Below are 22,661 nucleotides of genomic sequence, written 5' to 3'. Positions count from 1 at the left end.
GAATGTACATTAAATGATATGGAAGTAACGGAGTAAAATGAAAATTAACACAATTCAAGAAGTTAACACTGAAAAAATAAGTCAATACAAGTGAAGAAAAGGTGGGGATTTGAACTCTAATGAAGCAGTCTTGTTTCAGTTTTTCCCGTGTGGTATGGCCTCAAATCCTTTCTAGAGGACATGAAGGAAGTGGTATAAAAAGCTCTTTGTAATGAAGTGGAACAGTGGGTTTCCGGCAATTTTTCCCCAAATAAAGACAATCCATATTTACAGATTTTAGGATCTCTAACTTTCACTGCATTCTCCACTATCTGAGGTGTTTTAAAACTATTCTTTCCCTTGCCCTCCCACTTTCAGTTTTGAATATTTCATTAAAGCTGTTTTGTTAATTCTGAAGACAGTCAACTTAAGTTGTTTACTTCAAAGCTCACTTTCAACCATATAGGAGCACATAAATACCCAAGCACCCCGGGCAGCAGAGCAGGGATGGAGGGGAGCGGGGGGAGGGGGGCAGGCAAACGGAGGGAGGTGAGGCTAGTGGCCTTTTTTTTGTTTTTGTTATTCAAAATTCATCCATCATTCTTGACGGGCAATTCACTAGTATAAAATATTGGAATACAGTTTAACCTGCACTAGTTCAAACAAAGGTGCAACTAGTAAAGTTTGTGCTCTAGGCTGGCATTTCCAAAGCCTGGTATTCACTCTCACCCCCTGCCGCCACCACCACTTTCCATAGCCACCTGCAATGGGCAGTGGGGAATACAGCAGCAAGAGAAGGGATTGTTGCAAGAGGGTCCCTATACCTGACTGCTGCTGCAGCACAGACTCCCCAGAGAGGCCTCTATTCTAGTGCTCCACTTAAGTGTGTACCTGGGGCTGGTGCCCCAGTCTCCAACCCCTAGTTAAGCTACTGGGGTCAACGCTATTTTTGTAAGTGCTAAGGTGAATTTCACCAAAAGTGGAGAGATTTCTATGAGTGGGCAGATGGCTTTGGGTAAGCTGTGCAGTGAGGTTTTGTCAGTTCAGGTTTACTGTACGTTTCATGGAAGATTATGTCAGAAATGGAAATCTCCAGGAAAAGTGGTAGGAAGAAAAAATAAATTTAAAGGCTGTGTATACACGTGTCTGGAAGGGGGGGGGGGGAGAGGGCACGGAGGGCATTTTAATTAGAGTGGTTCCTGGACAGCTACTCTAATTACAGTGGCTCACCATCACCTGTATTAATTTCCTGTGTATTTCAAAATGGCCACGGGACACTTTATCTAAAGCTCATACAATGAGCTTTAGATAAAGCACCCTCATGGTCATTTTGAAATGTGTGTGGGCTTAATACAGGTGATGGTGAGGCGACACTGGAGCATTCTAGTTAGAATGTGGAGCAGACTTGATTAACTGAGTCTGTTCCAATGCATTCCAATTAGAACATGAACAAGCATGTCAACAGGCACCCCAAAGGTCCAAGATAAAGTATCATTTACTTGTTCTCAGAGTTCAGTGTGATAAGTCAATCATTTGTTGACAAAATAAAGACATAGTTTAAACAGTGAGACTAGATTCTATTCCACCTATTACGTTCATAATTAGACTTAGGCATCTAAGTGAAATCCTATTCTACCATACTTGAGTCCCCAAAATGTGTCGGTACAAAAAGCGGATAGGTCCTCCTTCTCCTCCTCATTGATTTTGTGACTCAATCTTAAGAGATATATATAGAGAGATGTGTATATATACGTGCATATATCTTAAGAGCAAGATGATAGTGTGTTATTAAAAGAGGTGTGAACCTGGGCCACCTGCAAACATCTGCTGCCTCTCTGCCGCAGCCCCAGCTGCCTCCCAGACCCAGGCTCTGGGGAGGCAGCACAGATCAGCAATGCTCCCCGCTGTGCTGCCCTCACCACTTCTGCAGAGTAGTGTTGGAACCCGGCGTAGCAGAAAACAGCGGGGGCGCAGAAAGCTCCCTGCTCCCAGCTCCTCACTGCCCTGCCACACTTCCCCTGTGTGCACGGGAGCTGCATGGGCAGCGGAGCAGGGTTGTGCCTCTTGCTGCTGCCCACGCCTGCAGGGGAAGTGTGGCAGGGCAGCAGGGAGCTCGGACCAGGCAGCTTTCTGTGTCCTGCTCTGTGCCCCGCCGCACCGGGTTCCAATGCTGCTTTGCAGAAGCGGCAAGGGCAACACAGCAGGGAGCATTGTCAGTATGTGTTGCCTCCCTGGAGCCTGGGGCTGGGGCTGGGAGGCAGCTGGGGCTGGGGCCGGGGCCAGGGCCGAGAGGAAGCAGATGTTTGCAGCTGGCCCAGGTTCTGGGTAGCTGCTGATAGCCACAGAGCCCAGGCTGCTTGCAGCAGCTATCAGCAGCTACTCAGAGCCAGGAGGCTACAAACAGCGGCTGCCCTCCTGCCCTGGGCCCCGGGAAGGCAGCAGGTGCCGGCATTGTGCTCGTTGGGGCCAGGGCCTGGGGCAGGGAGGCAGCAGCTGTTTGTAGCCTCCTGGCTCTGAGTAGCTGCTGATAGCTGCTGCAAGCAGCCTGGGCTCTGTGGCTATCAGCAGCTACCCAGAGCTGGGATGGGCTGCAGGCAGGAGGCTACAAACAGCTGCTGCCTCCCCGGCCCCAATGGGTGCTGAGGGAAATGGCTTCGCGTGCTGTACTTAGCACACATGCTGGGGGTTGCCAACCCCTGCCATAGGGCAATGTTTACAGGCAACTGTTCTCACAGAGAAAGCCAAAGCATCAGCTTTTCTTTTCCACTTGTCTAGTTGTCATCTTGAAAAAGCAACAGATTCCATAATTTCAAGCTTACATCTCCAGTTTTATTAAATTGTAGTCAGTTTTTTTAGTCTGTTCAGGTTATTCAGAATGTCTCTCATATGTCTAATCTCATTTACTGCACTGGTTTGCAGCAAATGTCTTGTCACATATGCTGGGGAAATTAATATATGTGTCTGGCAAACTTTAGGAACACCTTGCAGCAGTTACATGATGATTGCTTCAAACCCATTATGTCTCACTTGACTTCACATCATTACACCTGTGATATTTTTCTGTACTCTCCAACAAAATTTCATGACATTTACCAGAGGTTTACAACTCTTAGAGCAATTTATTCACCTGTATTCCCACCATTTCACTTGCAGTTATCACTTTCCAACTATTTTTATTCCCAGTCTCAAAGTATTTCTTCAGTAACTTTACAGTACTTTTAATACAGAAGCTCACTGCTTTGTTTCCTGCCAGTCATCTCTTTTCCCTTCTGATACACTAATACTGGTCATGCTTAGCATTTTCTTGGCTTTCTCAGGGAAGCTATCCTTCTATAATTTGCTTTTAACTCAGCTACCTAAAAATATATATCAGTTCATAAATTTTCTTCAGACTCTGTTCTCATAGGTCAATTACATCCTGACACAAAGCTCAGATCTTCAGTAAATCAGCTTTTTAGATTCAACAAATATTTATTGTGAAAGCATATTCAAAATCAAGGCCTTACCTGAACAGAGTTGTTCAACTTTTGTGTAGTTTAAAGCTAATATATCATTAACCCATGCAATGATGTCATGTCTGCTCATAGTCTCTTGAGTTATAGAGGTAGAATACACGTTGACCGCCATTCCCCAACTGGAAAAAAAAGGTAAATAAATAAATTAGGCTTCCTGTCATCTGAATGACTTTTCTAAATACACTGACATTTTGAAGCTTGCTTTTTTTGTTAAAGACAGAGCTGGGGAGGAAAGGCTGCATCACTACATAGCCTCTTCTCTTTTCTAGATTAAGAAGGCTAACTCCATCTTAATTTCTAGTATTTTATCAAGTTGCCATTTCCCCAACAGTTATCTGCAAATGCCAGCTGAAAGAAGAAAGAAGAATGCACTTTAAAGAAGGAATATCATAAAAATATGTCATGTACATACGTTATGGGGGAGGGGGGTTGTTGCAGTTTTTTTACTGTACACCAAACAGAAACCAAACTAAAGGTAATCACAGACAGCATGCTGAACCCCTGGCCTGTGGGCCAGATGTGGGTTTGTGGAGAGCCCCATGGGTCATGACCTTGCATGCCAGATCAGGTGTGCAGGGTGTCCATGGGACTGGGTGGAGGCAGTGCAGGGCCCTGGGGCCCAATCCTAACTGGCAGGCCAGACAGGGGCAGTGCAGGGCTCCAAGGCCCCATGTTTAAGGTCCAAACTGGCTCAGACCAGTCCTGCACCCCTCACCTGGCCCGTGGGACCAGAATAGTGAGCATCACTAGCCTAAAGGAATTAGAGAGAGATATTCAGTCCTTTTAGTATGAAGTCAGTCAGAAGGGAGGGTGGGGGTGTGTGTGTGTGGGGGTGTGTGTGTGTGTGTGTGTGTGTGTGTGTGTGTGTGTGTGTGTGTGTGTGTGTGTGTGTGTAGACTAACTAAATGAGAGTGAGCGAGCTGTATATCTACCCTGCCTTCTAACTAAAGGACTTAGAACAGGTTTGGTGATCTGGGACTCCCAATTTAAATCTGTATGCCATTTACTGTTGCGTGACTTTGAAGTCATTTAACAGCTCCGCATCATTTCCCCCAGCTGTAAAGACAGTGATATCATCTCCTTGTCCAGTGTCAGTTAATATTTATGCAGCTCTTAGAACAGCTTACATCTTCAAAAGTGCTAAATATTAAATACACTGAAATAATCAAGTTCATGTAGTTACAATCATGACATCAGCATAACATCAACTAAGGACATCTTTTTCCAAAACTTGAGTTTCCAAAACAACTCAACATTAGTCTATAAAAGTGTATGAAATTCAGGAGGTCTATAAAATTAGCAACTTCTTACTCATATACCTATTTCATATGCACATTTAGAGCTATATCTTATTGGTTCCCTGACAATATGTTTTTCCTGTTTTGGGTAGCTAGTTTTAGTCAGCTAAGCTGGATTTCCTGATTTATGAGTCAGATGTATTTTAACCAATATCTACAGACTCCCGCTAAAGCTTCTGTGCTGAAAAGAATATCAGCTTACTAAAAAGCATAAAATAAGAAAGTAAATTTTATGTGTAAAAACACCCATACTGTGTTTCAATAGAGATAGAAACACTTTACACATTTCCAGGGACAGGAGTGTTGTGGAGAAATATAGGCGAAGCCAGGACAAATACAAAAAGAGTGATCTTATTTTTTGTTAACCCAAAAATATCAAAATTGTTGTTACAGGAAAATGGCAGTAAATGAAAGAATCTTTGAACAGCAACTTCCTATCAGCTAAAATCCAGGCATGTGTAGTGAAATATAAACTTTCCTGTGAATGTTGGAGCATATTTAGACTACCTGGAAATGAAATGCATAAAAATGCTAGTGAATGAAACAAAAACCCCCCAAAAACCTAATGCACTATCAGGAATTTTCATTGTAAATTATTCCAAAATTGCATTTGTGTAATACTCCACACCCTAAAACATCCGCAGCTGGACAAGTTTATAAACATAGTATTTTTCTTATGCATGCCATACAGTCTTTCCTGTATAGCATCTAGTAGAAATGCTGAGGTAAGCAGACTGATGTTAGTTTGATTTGCCTAACATGCTAGGAAAGGTAGCCACAGGAGGAATGAGTTGAGCTAAGAATGACAGTTATGCTGGGATGAGTGCAGCCAGAGTACAGTTGCCCAGGAAACAGAAGACAGACCAGATTAGAGCAGTTCTGAGAGCTGCTATTGTGTAATGTTTGTGTCCATGGGGATAATGGGAAATAGCCAGACTAGCTTGGCTAGATACCTCTGGCGTGACTGTTCGTGCCAATGGAAATGCTGATTGGGATACATATAAACATTCTACATTATGTCAGAGTCATTCTAAGTGATAATCCTGAGTCAACTTGTAAACTGGAAAGTGTTTGTATCTGAAATGTAATACTTGGTATGCCTGAAACATTAATTGATTAAGACTGGTTTGACCTTTTATTACACTTAGGTTAAGTACAGTCAAAAAGCCCAAGGCTGAATCAATTCAGTCTTCGCAGGTTAGTTTAAGCTGCATAGACCAAATCAATAAGCAAGTGAACAGACGTTCATTTTTGATTCCAGAAATGCAGCCACATGCCTGCAGTAGGACAGGCCAAAAGCTGGGGTGGGGGCTAGAGCACGACTCCCTGATTGGCTAGACCAGACACTTTGGGCCAAGGTTGGCCCACCTGCCCACCTTGGGGGGAGAGGGAGTTTGCAGGAGAGGTGCAAAGCATCCTGGAGTGCTGGGGGACTGAGTTAACTTGAATCTGGAAGGGATCTGGGATAGAAGTTCAATAAACCAATTTTATTTTTATTATCTTAAACTGGTTTTGGCCATTTTGAAAGTGGTTTTGGCCACTGGAAAGTGGTGCACTGAGCTTCTGTTGTGTTACAGATTTATACTGGTTTATGTATTATTTATTTCTGTCCCTAGCCCTACTGACCAGTGCCAGTATGTAAGGCTTTGTACACTCCTTTTGCAAGTTATCCAGTTTTGCTTATAAACAAAAAGCACATCTCAAAAATAGCATCAGTAAATTTTAACAATGAGATTGGATGACATAAAGAACATTTCAAAACACTGGCACATTTCTGAAGGATGCAGTAATGGTAATTGTAAGGTTAGATAGGGAGCCTACAGAATTTTAGGAGTCAGTGATGTTTAAATTGCAAAACTGCTTTAAAACATGCAACAGAACTGGAATTGTATTCTGAAAAGTAACAACATGATTGTGTGCCTTCTTGCCCCAGTAACCTCCAATTGAAAATGCTAACTTGACAGTTAATTGACAACCTGGCAACTCAACCTTGGGTCTGTAGTTCAAGCTGGGTCCTCTCTCACAATAAGGATTATGCCCTCAGTTACACTGGGGCAGCACCACTGCCTTCAGAGAGAACACATCTGTAAAACATGTCTGTTGATGATGCACAAAGAGGAATGAAACCTAGCTCAATCCTTCTAGCTGTTCTGGGTCAGCAGGCTAATAAGAGCAGTAAGAGACTTACTTGAGGCACTAAAGTCTATGGCTATGGATATCCAACAGTGGAACAGATACTATTTTTTAAGCATAACGCAGAAAAGTTCAGCTACTGTCACTTTTCTGGCTACCCCATTTCATGGCCCATACTGAGCTCTCATGCTACTGATGCCAGGCAGCTACCCATACCAAAACCAATTAATTTAAAGCTAGCCCGGGCATCCCTGCAGCCACAAAATTAACCAAGGTATGGGCATTCCTTACGCAAGGAAGAAATCTGACTGCCCTGTACTGTAAAATTCTTCAGATCAGGAACTTACCACAAATTCCCACTTGAGAACATAATGGTAAATGATGCCTGTACTGCAGCTGGTAGGCAAAGACTGCTCTTGGAAAACAACAAAGAAGGAACCATTTATCAACATTTGGATTGAGTTGTACTGTTAATGAGAACTTAGAAAAAAAGTGTCCTTTTATTTGTAAGAGCTTTATTAAGTCTTATTAGAAAAGCTAAGTTTCCAAGGCCAGAATTAACGAGGGCTTTGCTTGGTACAAATCTGTCTCTTACTAAATATTAAAAGTTCAAACTTCAGATAATTCCTACCATCTTGGGCATGTGGGATTTCCTTTTCTCCTTTTATAGCTTAAGGCATATATCACCACAGCTTTACTTTTAAATTAACATACTTGACCTACTGGTTTTGAAAACAAATAGGAAAAGAAATGTGAAGTGATAAAACCCAAATTAAGCTACTTTTTTTATTTAAACGCCAGTTTTTCCAAATTATAGTTTCTTACAGGAGACAGAACACAGAATAATCAAGCCACCAGTGATCTGAGCTCAGTAAGTTTGTGCTATCAAAACGGAATAAAATCTACATTCGCTAAGGAGGAGGTAATGACCCTATCTTCCCTCTTCCAAAAGCTGGTATTCTGGAAAAAGATCAACAGCTCCATTCAGTGATGGAAGGTCTACTGCTACTTGCAGTATTGCTTAGCATGAAGCACTATCTATGAGGAACACCATGGATGTTAAACAACCTGTCGCATTTTCATTTCTATAGTGCTGGTATGCTCGTAAGTGAATGTTCCATCACAATTTGGGGATCAGATGCGAGAACTTCTTAAGATGAATGCGAAGGAGATGACAATTTTATGTTTATAAATGCAAATATATATTTTGCACAACATGCTCGTTTGAAACAGGAATTCCACATGATGCCAAGGAGAACTTCCACTTAATGATATAGTCAGTTATTTGGAACATTTCTGACCCTTTCAAAATAGTTTACAATGCACCTCTGGATTCTTTTGCCCCATCCCTCCCCACCACTGTTGGTGGGCATTTGCTTAGTTTGAAAGAAAACATGCTGGGGAGATGCTTAGGTATAATCTTTCCTTTAATGTAAGGGTATTCTAAACTTGTGACTCAAGATGTTTGTATTACCTATTGTGACACTATCACATCTAGGAAAAATGAGAAGCTATGGAAAAACAAAAATCTCTGGCCTATTTATGTAACAAGGGCCAGATTTTCTAATACAAAACATTCATAATAGCTGCCAGATTTCCTAAAGAGCTCAGTATCCAAGATGCTGACCTCTTTTGAAAGTCTGACCCAGATTTAAAATGCACACCGTCAACTAAATTCACAAAGCAAGATACACTAGTGAAGAACATGGGCCTTCACCTGCTTAACTGCTACAGATGGACCAGGTAAGAGCTTGCATATCTATCATCATCACACCTCCAGTGGTCTACTCTAGCCCACTTGCTAGCATACTCATTATGATATGCCTTGCGTTTTGGATTGTGGATTCTCATGAGCTCTCTCTCAAGTTTGTACAGAATTGACACAATGTCACTGTTACAGAGTGCCCTCCACGAAGGAGGGTGGGGGTGGAGGGAGGTGCTTGCCTGGGACAGTTGCAGCCTTGTCTGGTTTCTGAGAGAGTTCCCGTAAAGTCTGTCTAGGCTTGGCTTCTAGAGAAAGTGGGCAACTCAAACACCTCCCCACTCTGAAACTCCAGCCTTTCAGTCTCTCACCTTCCCTGGGCTTCTAAGGTCGACTCAAGGAGTGAGCATCAAGCTCAACTCCTGAGAAAGAGGGGCTTCACCTCCTGTTGTTAAGGGTGGGTGGGAGAGGACAGAGTCAAACCCATAGTTCCAAGCAGCACATCAGACAGTCTCTTCAGTGAAGACATTTCTTTGAGCAAAAGGTCACCCAGTCACAGGTTTTTTTCCCCCCTTCAAAATGGGTTAAGCAGTCCCTATGTTGCCAGTCCAGTACCCCCAAAGATACTCAGCTATTCCCTTTCCTGTCTTTCCAGCTCTCCAAAGCTCCTCCACTAACCTTAGTCCCCAGACTCTACTGGCCAGGAGCTGTCAGGCTGCTTTCTCCAGCCTGCTCTCCCAATGTCACGTTTATTTCCTTTGAACACCACTTGGGTATCTGGCATCTCACCTTTGCTGAGATGCCAACAAAGCCATTCAAAACTGTTGATGCTAAAGGTCCATCTTGTTGTGTCCTACCCATAGCCAGCCATGACACTTGACCCTTCATTTTCTGTGCATAGACTAATGAGGAAGGCTGTCTCACACAAACTATAACAACATGAACATGGTTAACACAGAAATATCATGATAAAACCTGCTGTCTGTCATAGTAACCCAGTCAGTTTGTAATCTTCAGGAAAAGCTGCAATCCAAATACTCTGCAACAACTGTGGCTAAGAAGATTTTGCTCTTGCAACCTCAGTTTTTGTTTTAATTCTCTGTGGCTGGGAGCAATGTCAGAGTCTTATGGGCAACACATTGTCCATAAGCCCTGGGTTGGGGACCTCTAGCCAAGAGAGAGAAGGAGCTGGCACTCATTCATTCCATTGTTGACCTAATTCCTTCCAAACCACATACTTTGGGAAAGTCCAAAGCAGAAGTTTGTTTCAGACTTCCAACAGTGAAGTTTTCTTGTGAGAGAGGAGCATGCATTTGAATTGTGGAAACCTCAAATTAAATCCTTATGATTGCCAATTCATGTTATGTATATTTCAGGTCCTATTTCACCAAGATGCTTACAAGCATCTGAAAGTCGTATCTACCTCACCAGCATTAGTTAATGTGCTTAAAGTTATGCATGTGCTTAAATAATTTGCTAAACTAATATGTCCCTAATCCAGCATGTCCACTGATATATGCTAAAACCTAAAACAGGAGTAAGTATTTTTATGGAGCACAACATGCAAGATACATTTGCAGAGAACTTTAAAAGTAGAAAAATTACTTAGCTAATTATTTTCTTAAAAAGAAACTGTTCATTGGAGAAGCTAGTTCCTGCCAAAAGCAGCAATAAATGGCTGGATACCAAGGATTGAAGGGGTGAACACATCTTCAAATTAAATTCTCCTCGTTATGAAATTTATATAAAGCACCACTTTTCAAAATACAGGACTATCACATACTCTATAAGTCAGTCAGGTAAAGGGAATATTTTTTTAATTGGGAAAATACTGGTGCAATAAATGCCAAGGAAAATCGTTCTTGAAGCTCTCCCCTGACAATACCGAAGACAGGCATTTTGAATAAAACAAAAGGTCTTACAGTGAAGTTGTTGAAGCAAAAGATATGGACAGAAGGCCAAGATGTAGCTCAGTGAGGCAGCTCAGATCTTTATGGGGAGCAAAATGAAAATGAAAGCTACTGAAAAAAGAATAAAAAGCCCAAGACAGTAGAAAGGAGAAGCTTGTAATTTAAAACTTAATTTTTCTCCATAGCAAAAATGATCAGTTGTCAATGTTTTTCCTGGACTGCAGTTTTGTTTTAGGAATGAGACCTTGCCTGCTACATTAAAACATATTATGTACTGGTTCAATGTTCAGCTTTGATCATTAGAAGCTAATTGCTCACCCAGGACTGCCCTGTATTGTATTTCTGTATTAAAACGGTAGAAAATAATTTCTAGGACAGAAAAATAATACAAAAAGCTTCAGCACATCCAACTGTTGAGCTAAGACCCATTCCCATGCCAAAAGTAACTGAATTTCCCATCACCCCCACCTTATGTCTGAGCACCAATAGCTGTATTGATTTATCCAGCAGGCACTAAATGCTGCATCTCAGAGAAACAAACTGAAAAGAAGAATTATGATATCATACTATGATGTAAAAAAGAAGGAAAGATATGTAAAAGGTATATTTTTCCTCAGCATCATAAATTTTTTCATGCCTCTAAAAATGGTGAAGAATTAGCCTCGGTATATTGTAGTCAAGTGTTATTTTCAAAGATTTTATTTCTCTTTCCATTATGCCAGTATATTTCCCAACATAAATCTTTCCTGAAGAATTAAAGTTATCTGTGATACACGATAGAGTCCACACAAAGACCTGGACAACCACCAAAGATTTTCATTCCTGCAATCTCACAGTACTGCCATTTGATTTGATGTACAGAAAGATTTCCTTTTTCCCACTCCTTGTTGATTCCTTCCAAAAATGACAAAGACACTAGTGGGTTAAGAGAATCCACTTTGGTTGTGCTGACATATCTGTTTTTCTGTTTAATTAATTTAAATTAGATCATGTCAAAGCTATCACTCTCATCCAGTTAGAACCTAAGATATTTGGATCTCAAGACTTAGTTTGGGACCTAATTTGATTAAGCACTACATTCAGCGATGCTGTAAGTGGGTTTTGTTTATCAGCTAGAAACAGTAGCTATTCAAACTGTTTTCAGATCCCCAGATCGGAAAGGCATAATTAGAAGACTGAAAACAACACACACCAGTAGAGCCCAAACCATTCTGTGCATTATGTCAAATAGCAGTACTGTGATATTCCAGGGATCCAAATCTGTGGTGGTTGTCCGGGCCTGCATGTAGACTCTACAATGTTTGACAGGTTGCTTCAATTCTTCAAGAAGGATTGATGTCGTGAAACATAATACCATAATTTTAAAATGGAGAGAGGAACAGAATGGCCCAATACACAGATTTTTATTGCTGATTACAAACAGTTAAGCAATAGCGATATTAATTATGCTTTTAAATGTATTTATTAAGCAACTGTGAAAATATGGATAATCTATAAAAATGGAAAGAAATGGATTACAAATTCCATGCAAGCAACAGTCTTTAAAACACTGTAGATGCCACAAAGAGTACAAGTTATGTCCAATGACTGATTTAGGTTTTGTTTTTTTTTAATTGAGAATTGCCCGTCTCATCTCAGTATAAATAACTGACAGACTCTCTACCTTGTCCTTATCGGTATTCTGCTACAATTCAGTATGTATTTGTATCTGTGTACAGGTACACTTCTGGGGGACTCACCTTAGGCAAAGAAAAACAGCACTCACACAGTTTGCTGTTATGAATGTATATTCTAGAACTTGGAACTATACTGCATAAAGTTGATGAACATTTCTACATTTAGATAGGTCTCCATGTCAATTTTCACCCATGTATTTTTAGCTAACCTTCATTACAAATCAATCCTGGCTAAAGTAAAGATACAGGAAGGCAGACATCAGTAGCTTACTTTGAATGGAAATTGCTTACAATCTTTAGGGATGAATTATCAACTTTACAGTGAACCATCATCATCCCAACACTCTCCAGAGATGCATGTGAGGCAAGCTGCAATAGTGCTTGCACTTGAAAATGTGACTGGGCTTTGAAGGAAGCAATGCTTTGCTAAGGTGTATGGTTCACACCACTCAGCAGAGGAGGGCAGCAACAGTGCACCACTGTTTGTTAGATTGAGGTATGAACAAATGTACACTAGAAGCAACCTCAAAAGGGAAAAGTGAGCTGCTTCTGTTGTATGGGACTGCTATGCTATAACTGTTACATGTGCATTAAGTTATAGTGCTGCAAGACAGCTAAAAATTGCCACAACTTTAAACCCAATGAAGCAGAATTAAAGTTAGACCAATTTTGCTACACTTGAACTTCTGTAAACTCCAGCATGACATAACTGTTACAGAACAACAACTACTGCTGGGTCCAGAGCAGCAGTTCTCTCTCTCTCCTTTTAAAATTGCTCCAAGTGTATGTTTGTCCATAAAGATTTCATGAAGGTAGGGGCACCTAAGTATCAGTATGAGAAGCACTGGAATCAATAATACAAGGCATCAACAATACAAAATGATGTCTGACAATGAAGGATTGGGCAACACCCCAAAAATATATCTTGTCCAGGCATAAAAGGTTCAACTTCATATGGCAAAGTTCTAATGTCAAAGAGATTCTGTTTCAAAAGTGGCCAGTCTTTATTTTGAAAATATTATTCCTGAGGCTCAGGCTCCATAGACTAAACCTGAATTGCTCCTCTTCTGCCTTCTTTCAGGTGAAGGGAGGGAGGGGGAGAGGAATATTCAGCTCATGACAATTTCAGAGAGAGAACCACCACTGTCATTTCAGTTTCTTCAGCTACAGATTTAATTTGCATGAGCAATGTAAGTAATAAATCTTAAAAATCGATATAAAATGTAGATAAAAAGTTAGAGGAGGATTTTGGTCACTTGTGACTGCAAGTCAGAGACAGATTCCAAGTCAGAGACAGACTTGGAAAATGTGTACACAAACCAGTTACCATGAGGTACAAGGAGGTATGGTGCTTTGCAGAAAATGCCATGTGCATGCTTTTACCCTACATCACATGAAAACTAACCCACAACAGCTTAGCCTCATTTTATTAAGAAGAAAATCCCTGCCTGCTTACCTCATAGCAACTTGTTTCTGTGCCCATGTCCTTGGTGAATTTTTCTGTCATCAGTACCCTGAGTCCAAAAGTGATTTAAACAAAGGCAGACAAAGATTTTCCTCCACATTTAACAGATAGGAACACAGGCATATTTTCGCAAAAGTGTCTTTTTAAAACCATGGTTGCCTGAAAGTTGGTACGTAAGGCCCTATTTTCAAATCTGCTACATGCTTATAATTCTTTCTGGATTTAACAAATATTGTGAGTAAAAGGCAATTCTGAAAGAGAGGGCACTCTTCACGCTCCTTTGCAGTTCTGATTTTAGCCCTCACTTCTGCTATTCTAGTCCGGAAAGTGGTGCCTAGCTGCAAAGCAGTTTTGAAAGCGACAAGATTTAAAGTAGTTAGTAGGATGGAGTCAAATTCATTTCATTCAGAAGTGAAAGACTAAGGCACTGACCTGTTGAACCACTTTTAATGGATGATAGCTTCAAAATGAGGTTTTGTAATACTATAGTCATCCTCACTGGGGGCCTAAAAAGTCTCCAGACTCCTGACATACTTGCTAACCACTAAATATGTGCAATTCAAGTGAGCAATGACCAACTTGGAATGAGGAACTGAAGTTCCTACAAGGATTCAGAAAATGTAAACCCCAAGCAGCTACTTAAGTATTACTAGAACAGGATGAAATTCCAAGAAATTGAGGCTAAATGCAAGGAAAAACTTTCTAACAGTAAGATCTAACAGATCATAGCACAATCTCCCAAAGGAAGCTGTAAGATTACACTGCTCAAGACACTTTAAAACTAGGGCAGACAGAGTTTTAGGGCATTGTTACACATTATTTTTAGGTGGCTCCTCGAGCTCTTAACCCCTGGATTGTCCACACCTTAACACCCAAAACTAGTTTTAAGCGCACTTCAGGTGGCTTAAAGTTACGCCACTCCAGGGCAGGTTTATCTCTGAACCATGTTACCCAGCTTGTGTTCATAGAATCATAGAAAATTAGGGTTGGAAGGGACCTCAGAAGGTCATCTAGTCCAACCCGTTGCTCAAAGCAGGACCATCCCCAACTAGATCATCGCAGCCACAGCTTTGTCTAGCCATGTTCCATTAATGTGTGGCCACTGCCCACAGATGAGTCACCCAAATTGCAGTCCTTCAGCATCTCAGGATGCTGTGTCCCCTCCCTCAGTCTCCTGTTCTATGTAGACAAACTTTCCACCCCCTGAACTCTACTGTCCAGGGGGCAATTCTGGCAACAAGCCAAGTCCCCTTCCGACCCCTTTGCAACTCCATGCAAACAGCCTACAGCGCACATGGCAGCTAGCCAGGTCACAGGACACAGATACAGCCAGGAGGGAGGTCTGGGTGGTTGGGATGGGAGACAGAGTAGGGGGGCTTGATTGGGTCCCCATGAGCTGAAGCTTCCTTCCTGGGGCAGGGCAGTAGCTCCTGCAAAAGGACCTTCCCTCACTGCTCCCACCTTCTAGCCAACCTAGGAAGCATGACAAACAACCCCCACATCCCAATCCCAAACTTCAGTTTATTTAAACATGAGGACTTCTTCATCTTACTTCCTCTTTATTTCTTTTTAAATTGTTCCTTTATTTATACTTATTTCTTTTTATTTATCCTTTAGTCACTGACTTCCTTCATTTCACCACCCTTCTCCTACCCCCATTTCCTTTCCACCTCCCATTTCATTACCCACCCTCATCCCATTAACTCTATGCCTCCCAGGTTCATGTTGTTACCCCTCCTCCCCATCCCCTACACCTACAGCAGGGATAAAAGCCTGTCCCCACTCACCAGCCCTGTAGTAGCAACTCACAGCTGTGCAGGTGGGAGATAGTCAGAGAAGATTTTTAGCCTTAAGGTACAACTGCTCCAAACTCGACCTAGCACATTTGAGCAGCTCAAAGTGCAATGTGTAACAAGGCCCTTAGAATGTCCTGCAGAGAACAATCTTGCATTGTCAAGAGTGGTAGGCCCAGTCAATCTTCCCTGCCCTCAGTGTCTAATTTGACACTTACACCTAGAATTAGGGAATGGTCACAGATCAACCCTTCATGCTTAGCACTGTTTGATGCTAACCTATAGTTCAAAAGGATTTAAGAATTTTGGGCACCTATACACATTCAGTAATTACAGCATGTTGGAGCAATATTGATTAATTGGAGTCTATTGGAGTGAAGTAATTATTGTGCTCCAGCAGACTCCAGTGTCTTGCGTATTAGAGTCCCTGCACCGAAAAATGGCAGTGGGGGCACTTTAACCGAAGCTCATTTGATGACCTTTAGTTAAAGTGCCCGCACTGTCACTTTTCAGCACAAAGATGTTGAAAGACGAGATGCTCCGGGCGCTTTAATTAGAGTGGCTCTCGGAGCCACTTTAATTAAAGTGCCTCCCCCCACACTCAGAACGTGTATAAACACCCTTCAAGCCTAGAAATGCTTATTTGCAATGTCTTGTACTTGAAGAACACCAAGACTATTGTAATATGAGCACCTAAAAGCTAATCTGGAATTATATTTAGGAGGAAGCTGGAACAGGAATAAAGACAAAATCAATTTTAAACTAACTTCCAACTGTCTCTTCAGATGCTATATTTGCATATATATGCATATTTGTTTATATATATTACATAGAATATTTTATTCTATTTTTTGAATATTTTTTCATGTATGATGTCTCAAATGATAATTGTTACTTAGGCTCCCACTTGGGTGTCTTGCATCTGCACCCTGGTTATGCTGCTGTTTAGGGTAACAGTGGCAGGTCCTACCCATTAAGAGCTTTCTGCCAGAATCAGAGGTCTCCTGGAAACAGCCAGAGGCAGAACACTGTATAGAAGCCCCATCTATTCCATCTCACCAAAGCTATTATGTGGAAGTAGCCCTGAACCCATGCTCCAGGTCTTCTAAAATGTCTATATTTTCAAGCTTTTTATTCCCACATAGACACCAATGAAATCTTTCTTTTAAAAAAAAACCCTTAAGTTTTTATATCATTTTGACTACTGGAGTGGAGGTATGGGGGGAGAGTCTTTTTCTGGCCCTGGTATTTCCCAATGTTTGTTTAACCTCCAGCTAGATCCATATTATAAAGACCTACTTGGCTTTAATACTTCAGCCCTGATACCTGTAATGGTCTTCAGGTGAGACTAAATCAAGTTGGTCGCTCCTCACTTTGAGGCCCTATGTTGTCCTGTTTCCAAGTGTCATCAGTGCACTTACAAATTTGATTACAGCTCTAGAGCAACACTGAAGAAAGCAGCTAGAAACAGGAATTTATCTAGAACAGGAATGACTTTGAGTATGATCGTTTATAAATTAAACTTCAAATAGGGTGACTCCATTGGAATAAATTGCCTTTTATAAAAATATTGCTCAATATCCCTTGATTTATACTCTCTCTCCTCCTTTGTGCAAGCCAATATACCATTAGCTTATTTTACTGCTGCTACACAATGAACCAATTTAGAACGCCGCAATTTTCACTATATGCAAAGACATTTCCCTATATCTTGTATCTAAACCACATGGTTCTCCACTGGTCCACAAAGAACAAAATAAGAACCAGTTCGGGTTTATCAGATGATGTTTGTTTAGCTTGTAGTAGCTCCCTTGATGCAACTGAGTTACCTAAGATCAAATTTTACAGTGGCTGTTAAACACCCATCTCATTTATCTCAAACTACAATCAAAGCCGTGTCATAGTTCACCTTAAGCTAAGAGCAACATGGATACACTGTTTAATAGGATTTGGCCTCTTTTCATGGTATATCATGAGATCAGTTCCTAACGTACACTCTCCACTGACACACTGACATAAGCGCAAGTTCAATCCCTATCAGAAATGTAAACAAAGTTTAGTTGAGGATAACTACGTAATGCAGGAATACCTAATCACACACTTAAAACACACAATAGTCCATAAATAAATTCTGCTAGAGTACATAATTCATGTACTTATTAAAACCCTTGGGTTGTCAGACAATTTACTTATGTGACCAGATAGACAAACAGCATGAAGCTAGTCAGTCAGTAGCATCAACATCAAATCAGACACAAGGGGTAGGAAGAACTCCCTACTTAATTTTCTTAGGTTAAAATATTAGCATCTTTTGATAAATTTTAGAAAAGAATTTTGTTTTGGTTTTACTTGGAAGAAAGCACTATACAATTGGATGCCAAATGATCACTTGGTGACATCAAACCTAAATTCTTAACGTTACATATTATGTATATAACTAGTTCAACTACGTATGCAAAAAACCCACCTGCTTTCCCCTTTCCATTGCCCTACAAATCTCGTGTTTTGGGCTGATATTAGAAAACCAGCTCCTATAACTCACCTATTGTAGTGCTACTTAGTGAAATTAAACACACTGACAAATTGTTGTATTTTCTCATGTCTTGTACCCTCAAATAAAATGCAAATCTTGTTTTTGGAAGACAAAATGTTGGGATTTTTATTTTTCCAGAGTTGTGGCCAACTATGTGACAGAGTAAGTCCTCTTGGGCAAATATGAGTGTCCAGTAAATATGGCATCCCAGGAGATCTTCTGAGGGAGGAAGCAGGCCACTATATTTCCAGGAAGACTTTTACTATGTCACACAAGGTTAGGTCCCAGACCCTTGCAAGGGCAGGAGGAAGACTGTTAGTTCTTCACTGTAAGTAATTGTTTATATAAATGCCTCTAAACAAAATAGTTGTTTCCAAATCACAAGTCTCATCAAGATACTTCCAGAAGTTGACTTGCTGCTTTAGGCACTAACTACAGGGCTCAGCCAGTAGCTATGGCTGTAAGAGGGTTAAGACAAGACTTCACCCCTTTCACTTCCAGACTGGCAGGTATCTCAGAGCCTGAATGGCATGCACAATGTTTCTAGGTATGCTTCTTTTCCAGCAAAGAAAGCAGCTTCCCTACTTAAGACATGCAATAAAGGGGTGAGGAGAGGGGGAGGGGGAGACTTGGTCTATTAGACTGGGTGGAGGAGGGAGGCAGGGGGAAATGGAAAGGCATGAGCTGACGGAAGAGGCCACAGAAAGAACACAGATATTAGATCCATGTAAAATTATTTTTACTTGTTTCAGAATAGGTTACTTTCACCTAGCAACAGTAATGATTTAATGGTAATTGGTTTCTTTTTAACATATTTTAAAATGTTCCCTATTACATGAATCTTCTATGCTGTATTCAGAATCCAAGGGTTGTTTGTGTGTTTCATGAACTAACATTAAGTAATACTATACTTTGGCAGGAAATAGAAGTAGTTATGGAACGACAGACTATTCCCTAGAGAAAGGAGCATTAGCTAAAGATGGTACAAATTTCTGGCGTATGACCCTGGTACCATACCAAGAGCGCAAAAAGCTACACTGATTTCAGAAACCATGGACAAGCATACCATTAAATCTCTTCAAAAAGGGGAGGGGAAGCTGCTGCTGCTAAGGAGTTGTTAAAATGTAACTGTTACATCTGCATGCCCCTGTAGCAAAAAAGTGAGCTCAACGGTCATAACTTTAACCCTGAATAAAACAGAGTTAAAGTTGCAATGGTTTTGCTACATTTATGTCTGCAATGCTTCTGTAATAATGCAAAAGTTCTATTAGGATCAGCTTATATTGGTATCATTGGATATCAATACAGTTGGTACATCTGTCTCTAACCAGAGTGAGTCGGGCTTTTTGTGTTGTTTTTTGGTTTTTTTAAAGGAGCCTTCATGTACAAATCCATTCTGGAGAATGAATGCACTGATTGCAAGCAAATATACAGAGATATCTAATGGCCAGTTCAGTTTGACATTTGGCATATGGGAACATGGCAACTGGGAGAAGTGCATTTTCAAGCCCTGAATGAGAATCATCTTACATAATATTTTGTAGAAAAACAACTTTTAATGTGGACAAGTGGGCAAAAAACATCACAACAAGGCCCAACAAAAATAATTAAAATACACTGAAGAAAGCTCGATGTCCAACAGTCTTTCCCAAAGTGTTTTGTGCACTACTGATGGTCTTTCAGTAGACTACATCCTTTGTATACAATCATTTCTCATTTCACTGCCTCTTTGTTTCCAGGCCTCTCACAGATTATGTTCTTTCTGTAAATGAAAGTCCTCAAGGGTTTTCTCTATCATTGGAAATATATGCTCCACCTCTATACCAGCTATTGCTCAGGAATTCTATAACTGTTTTAATGATAAGCTATACTTTTACAGTACTGAATCTGTAACAAAAATATTTTAATGGAATAAAGATTTGTTTTAATGCTTCTCACTCAGAAGGCTATTGTACCAGTTCCTCAGGGATTACCATTAGAAGATTTCACTCTTTAGCATGGATAGAGATTTATCCATGAAAAGAAAAAACTCATTAAAAAAAAATGCTTTAATCCACATTAACAACATCCCTCCTGAGAATCAACACTGCATTCCAGAGTGACAAGCAAGAATCTACATTTGAGTGCATCTGACTAATTGCAGCTGTTTGGACTTCAGTTTTGCACAATACTAAAAGAAACCTGATGTACAGGGAATGTTCATTTAAGATAGTGCTAAAGGTTACAATTTCAGCTTCACTGGAATGTCACTTGTTCGTTGCACTTTTGACTACTTGCCTGCCGGAGCTTTGCTAAGGAATGCAATACTAAACAATTAATATACAACACCCAGCTAAAATGACAGATATACTGGGTGCATCTACACATGCGATTAGCATGGCTGAATAAACTCTGGCGCAGTTCACATCAGAGTTTATTGCTTCTGGCTGCAACACCAACACCTGTGCCTGGGACCGCAGCATGCTAACTCAGGGCAGTGTAGCCCCAGCTGTCAGAGGATCCAGGGGGTCAGCCTAGTAGCCCAGAGCTCTTCTGCCACAGCTAAATGTGATGTGGAGGGGCTGGCTGGGGCACAAGGGTGCTACAGTGCAGGGCTAGCCAGCAGGTGCCCCAGCCAGCCTTGGTTACTGTCTATGTGTGCACTATCGCAGAGTAACTCCGCTGTAGGATAGTACTTAGTTGAACAGTACTGTTCTATGGCACAGTTAATTAGTCTACTCTGGCCTAATAGCACCGTGTGTGTAGATGGTGATGCTTTACTGCAGAGCTAATTATTCAATTCCACAGTAAAGAACATGTGCAGATGCCCCCAGTATCTACACAAACCAGTACAGTAAAAACCAAAGTGAAAGGACAAAATTGATATTCTTCATCTCAGGGAAGCAAAGTGATGGGCTATTTCTTTTCGTCAGCTGCAGATAACTGCACTGATGATGCAGGGTCCTGTTTCTGTACAAAACATATCTTGGTCAATTTTCTTCTACCTGACAAGTTTTCTTGGTCATTCAACCTCTTCTGTAAAATAATATTCCAGAAGACTGTCAAGATCTCTGAATTCACACAGCCACTTCAAACCACCTTTGCCCTTCCGTCTTTATCCAAGTAGGGGTTAGATTCAGGGGTCTCAGTTTTTTCTTTTACTTCTATGTCAGATTTGCCCACTTGATGTTGACAAAAACTGAATGCATTTAGGAGGAGATTAAGGCCCACAGTCTGCATGAAGTGTTTCCCTCCAACCAGCACAGTTGTAGGTTCCTTCCAAAAGCTGTATCATTAACTCGCCACTCACTGATTAAATGTTTACATTTCCTTCTTGGATTCCATGGCAAAGGAGCAGATTAAATACAAATCAGAGCTCAGTTAGTGTGCATATACACGAAACGAAGATAACAAATTGTTCAAGCCAGGACATTTAAAAAGTACATGCATATGATTTGACCAAATGATCTTAGCAGTCTTTAGAGAATGGTTTGTAATATTTATTAGTCCACAAGTCTTAATCTTCAGCAAAGCATGTAAAGAATTCACCACCAATGCATTATATGCAGATATAAGAAGTAAGCACTATGCATTTTAGTGTGAACAAGCTACAATGGGAGCATGTTAAAAATGCACAGACTTTCAAGTCACTGCTTTAAAAAAAAAAAAGGAAAAGAATTCTCAGCCAACCTTTGAATCCTATTTTTCCCCTATGTAGTGAGGTTGAGACACAACATGGAGAAGTATTTTGTTAACAAGTAGGTCAACAAGTGGCCAAGGCATGATCATGTAGAGAGAAGTAAAGCTATCCAGAGTGGGGAAGCTACTATACACAAGAGTAAACATTCATGTTACTTTGTTTTGTGATTTTGATGCTGGAACTAGTATTAGAAAACAGGTAGGCACTGGGCAGACAAGTTTGGTGTAAGCAGGCATCCTCCACCACTATGTCAACGCAACTGCATTCTTACCAGGGTCCCCCCACTGTTATTCCAAATCCTGGGCCTTTCCAGATCAGAAAACTTCCAATTATGCCTCCCTGTACAGAGGTTTGTGTGCCTGAGAATAGATGTGATGAAACCACTCATTTTCAATTATTTAGCAGCCAAAAAGGTTGGAACATAGCCCTCAAAGTGAAAAGCTGGCATACATTTAATCTGCTTCCTCATCAAGCCTCATGCCTGCTCTGGTGGAGGAAGAAGGAAGGATGATTGCAGGATTTCCCCTGCCCCTTCCCACACATACACACACACACATTAAAATTTTAAAATAAACACTCTCACTTAGAAGATAAAAGGTTTCCAAGCACATATCTACCTTAGTAGCTGTTTTTTCCTATCCCCTAAACCCAGACTTCTAACTAAAAGAGACTGCCCAGTCTGCTTTTATGCCTTCCCTCAACCATTCAGTCACAGCACAGAGGATCCCATCTCTACACTCCACCTCAACCATGACAAAGCAGCTGGCCCATACTTCCCCCACTAATCATGCACACAACAAAGGCAGGCAGCCCAGTTAAGATTTCTGCTTGCTGCTATCTCAGTTTATATAAGATTTTTCCTGTCATAGCCAAGAAACATGTAATTTCTCCAGCCCCATGTCTCTCTCCCAAGCTACTGCCCCCACCTTTCCATAGCCTTTTTTTTTTTTTTTTTAAACAGATCGCCATAGTGGCAGG

At 40.9% G+C, this 22,661-nt stretch overlaps 1 protein-coding gene across 4 annotated transcripts in view; it reads right to left on the bottom strand.

Annotated features, from left to right (window-relative positions):
- MAPRE2 (microtubule associated protein RP/EB family member 2) overlaps window positions 1-22,661 on the bottom strand; it is a 132,510-nt gene that overhangs the window by 53,916 nt on the left and 55,933 nt on the right. For 3 of the 4 annotated variants that reach the window (XR_003093445.1, XM_006021203.3, XM_006021204.2), the window contains one exon: window positions 3,486-3,613. The exons of the other annotated variant lie outside the window; for it this stretch is intronic. Coding sequence is in view for 2 of the 3 variants with exons in the window: in XM_006021203.3 (XP_006021265.1) it covers window positions 3,486-3,613 (128 nt within the window). In the remaining variant the exon portion in view is untranslated. The remainder of the gene's footprint in view (window positions 1-3,485; window positions 3,614-22,661) is intronic. 4 annotated transcript variants of the gene reach the window in all.

The sequence above is a fragment of the Alligator sinensis genome, unplaced genomic scaffold, assembly GCF_000455745.1.
Source record: "Alligator sinensis unplaced genomic scaffold, ASM45574v1 scaffold615_1, whole genome shotgun sequence".
Lineage (NCBI taxonomy): Eukaryota > Metazoa > Chordata > Crocodylia > Alligatoridae > Alligator > Alligator sinensis.
This window is presented reverse-complemented; position numbering and strand designations above follow the sequence as displayed.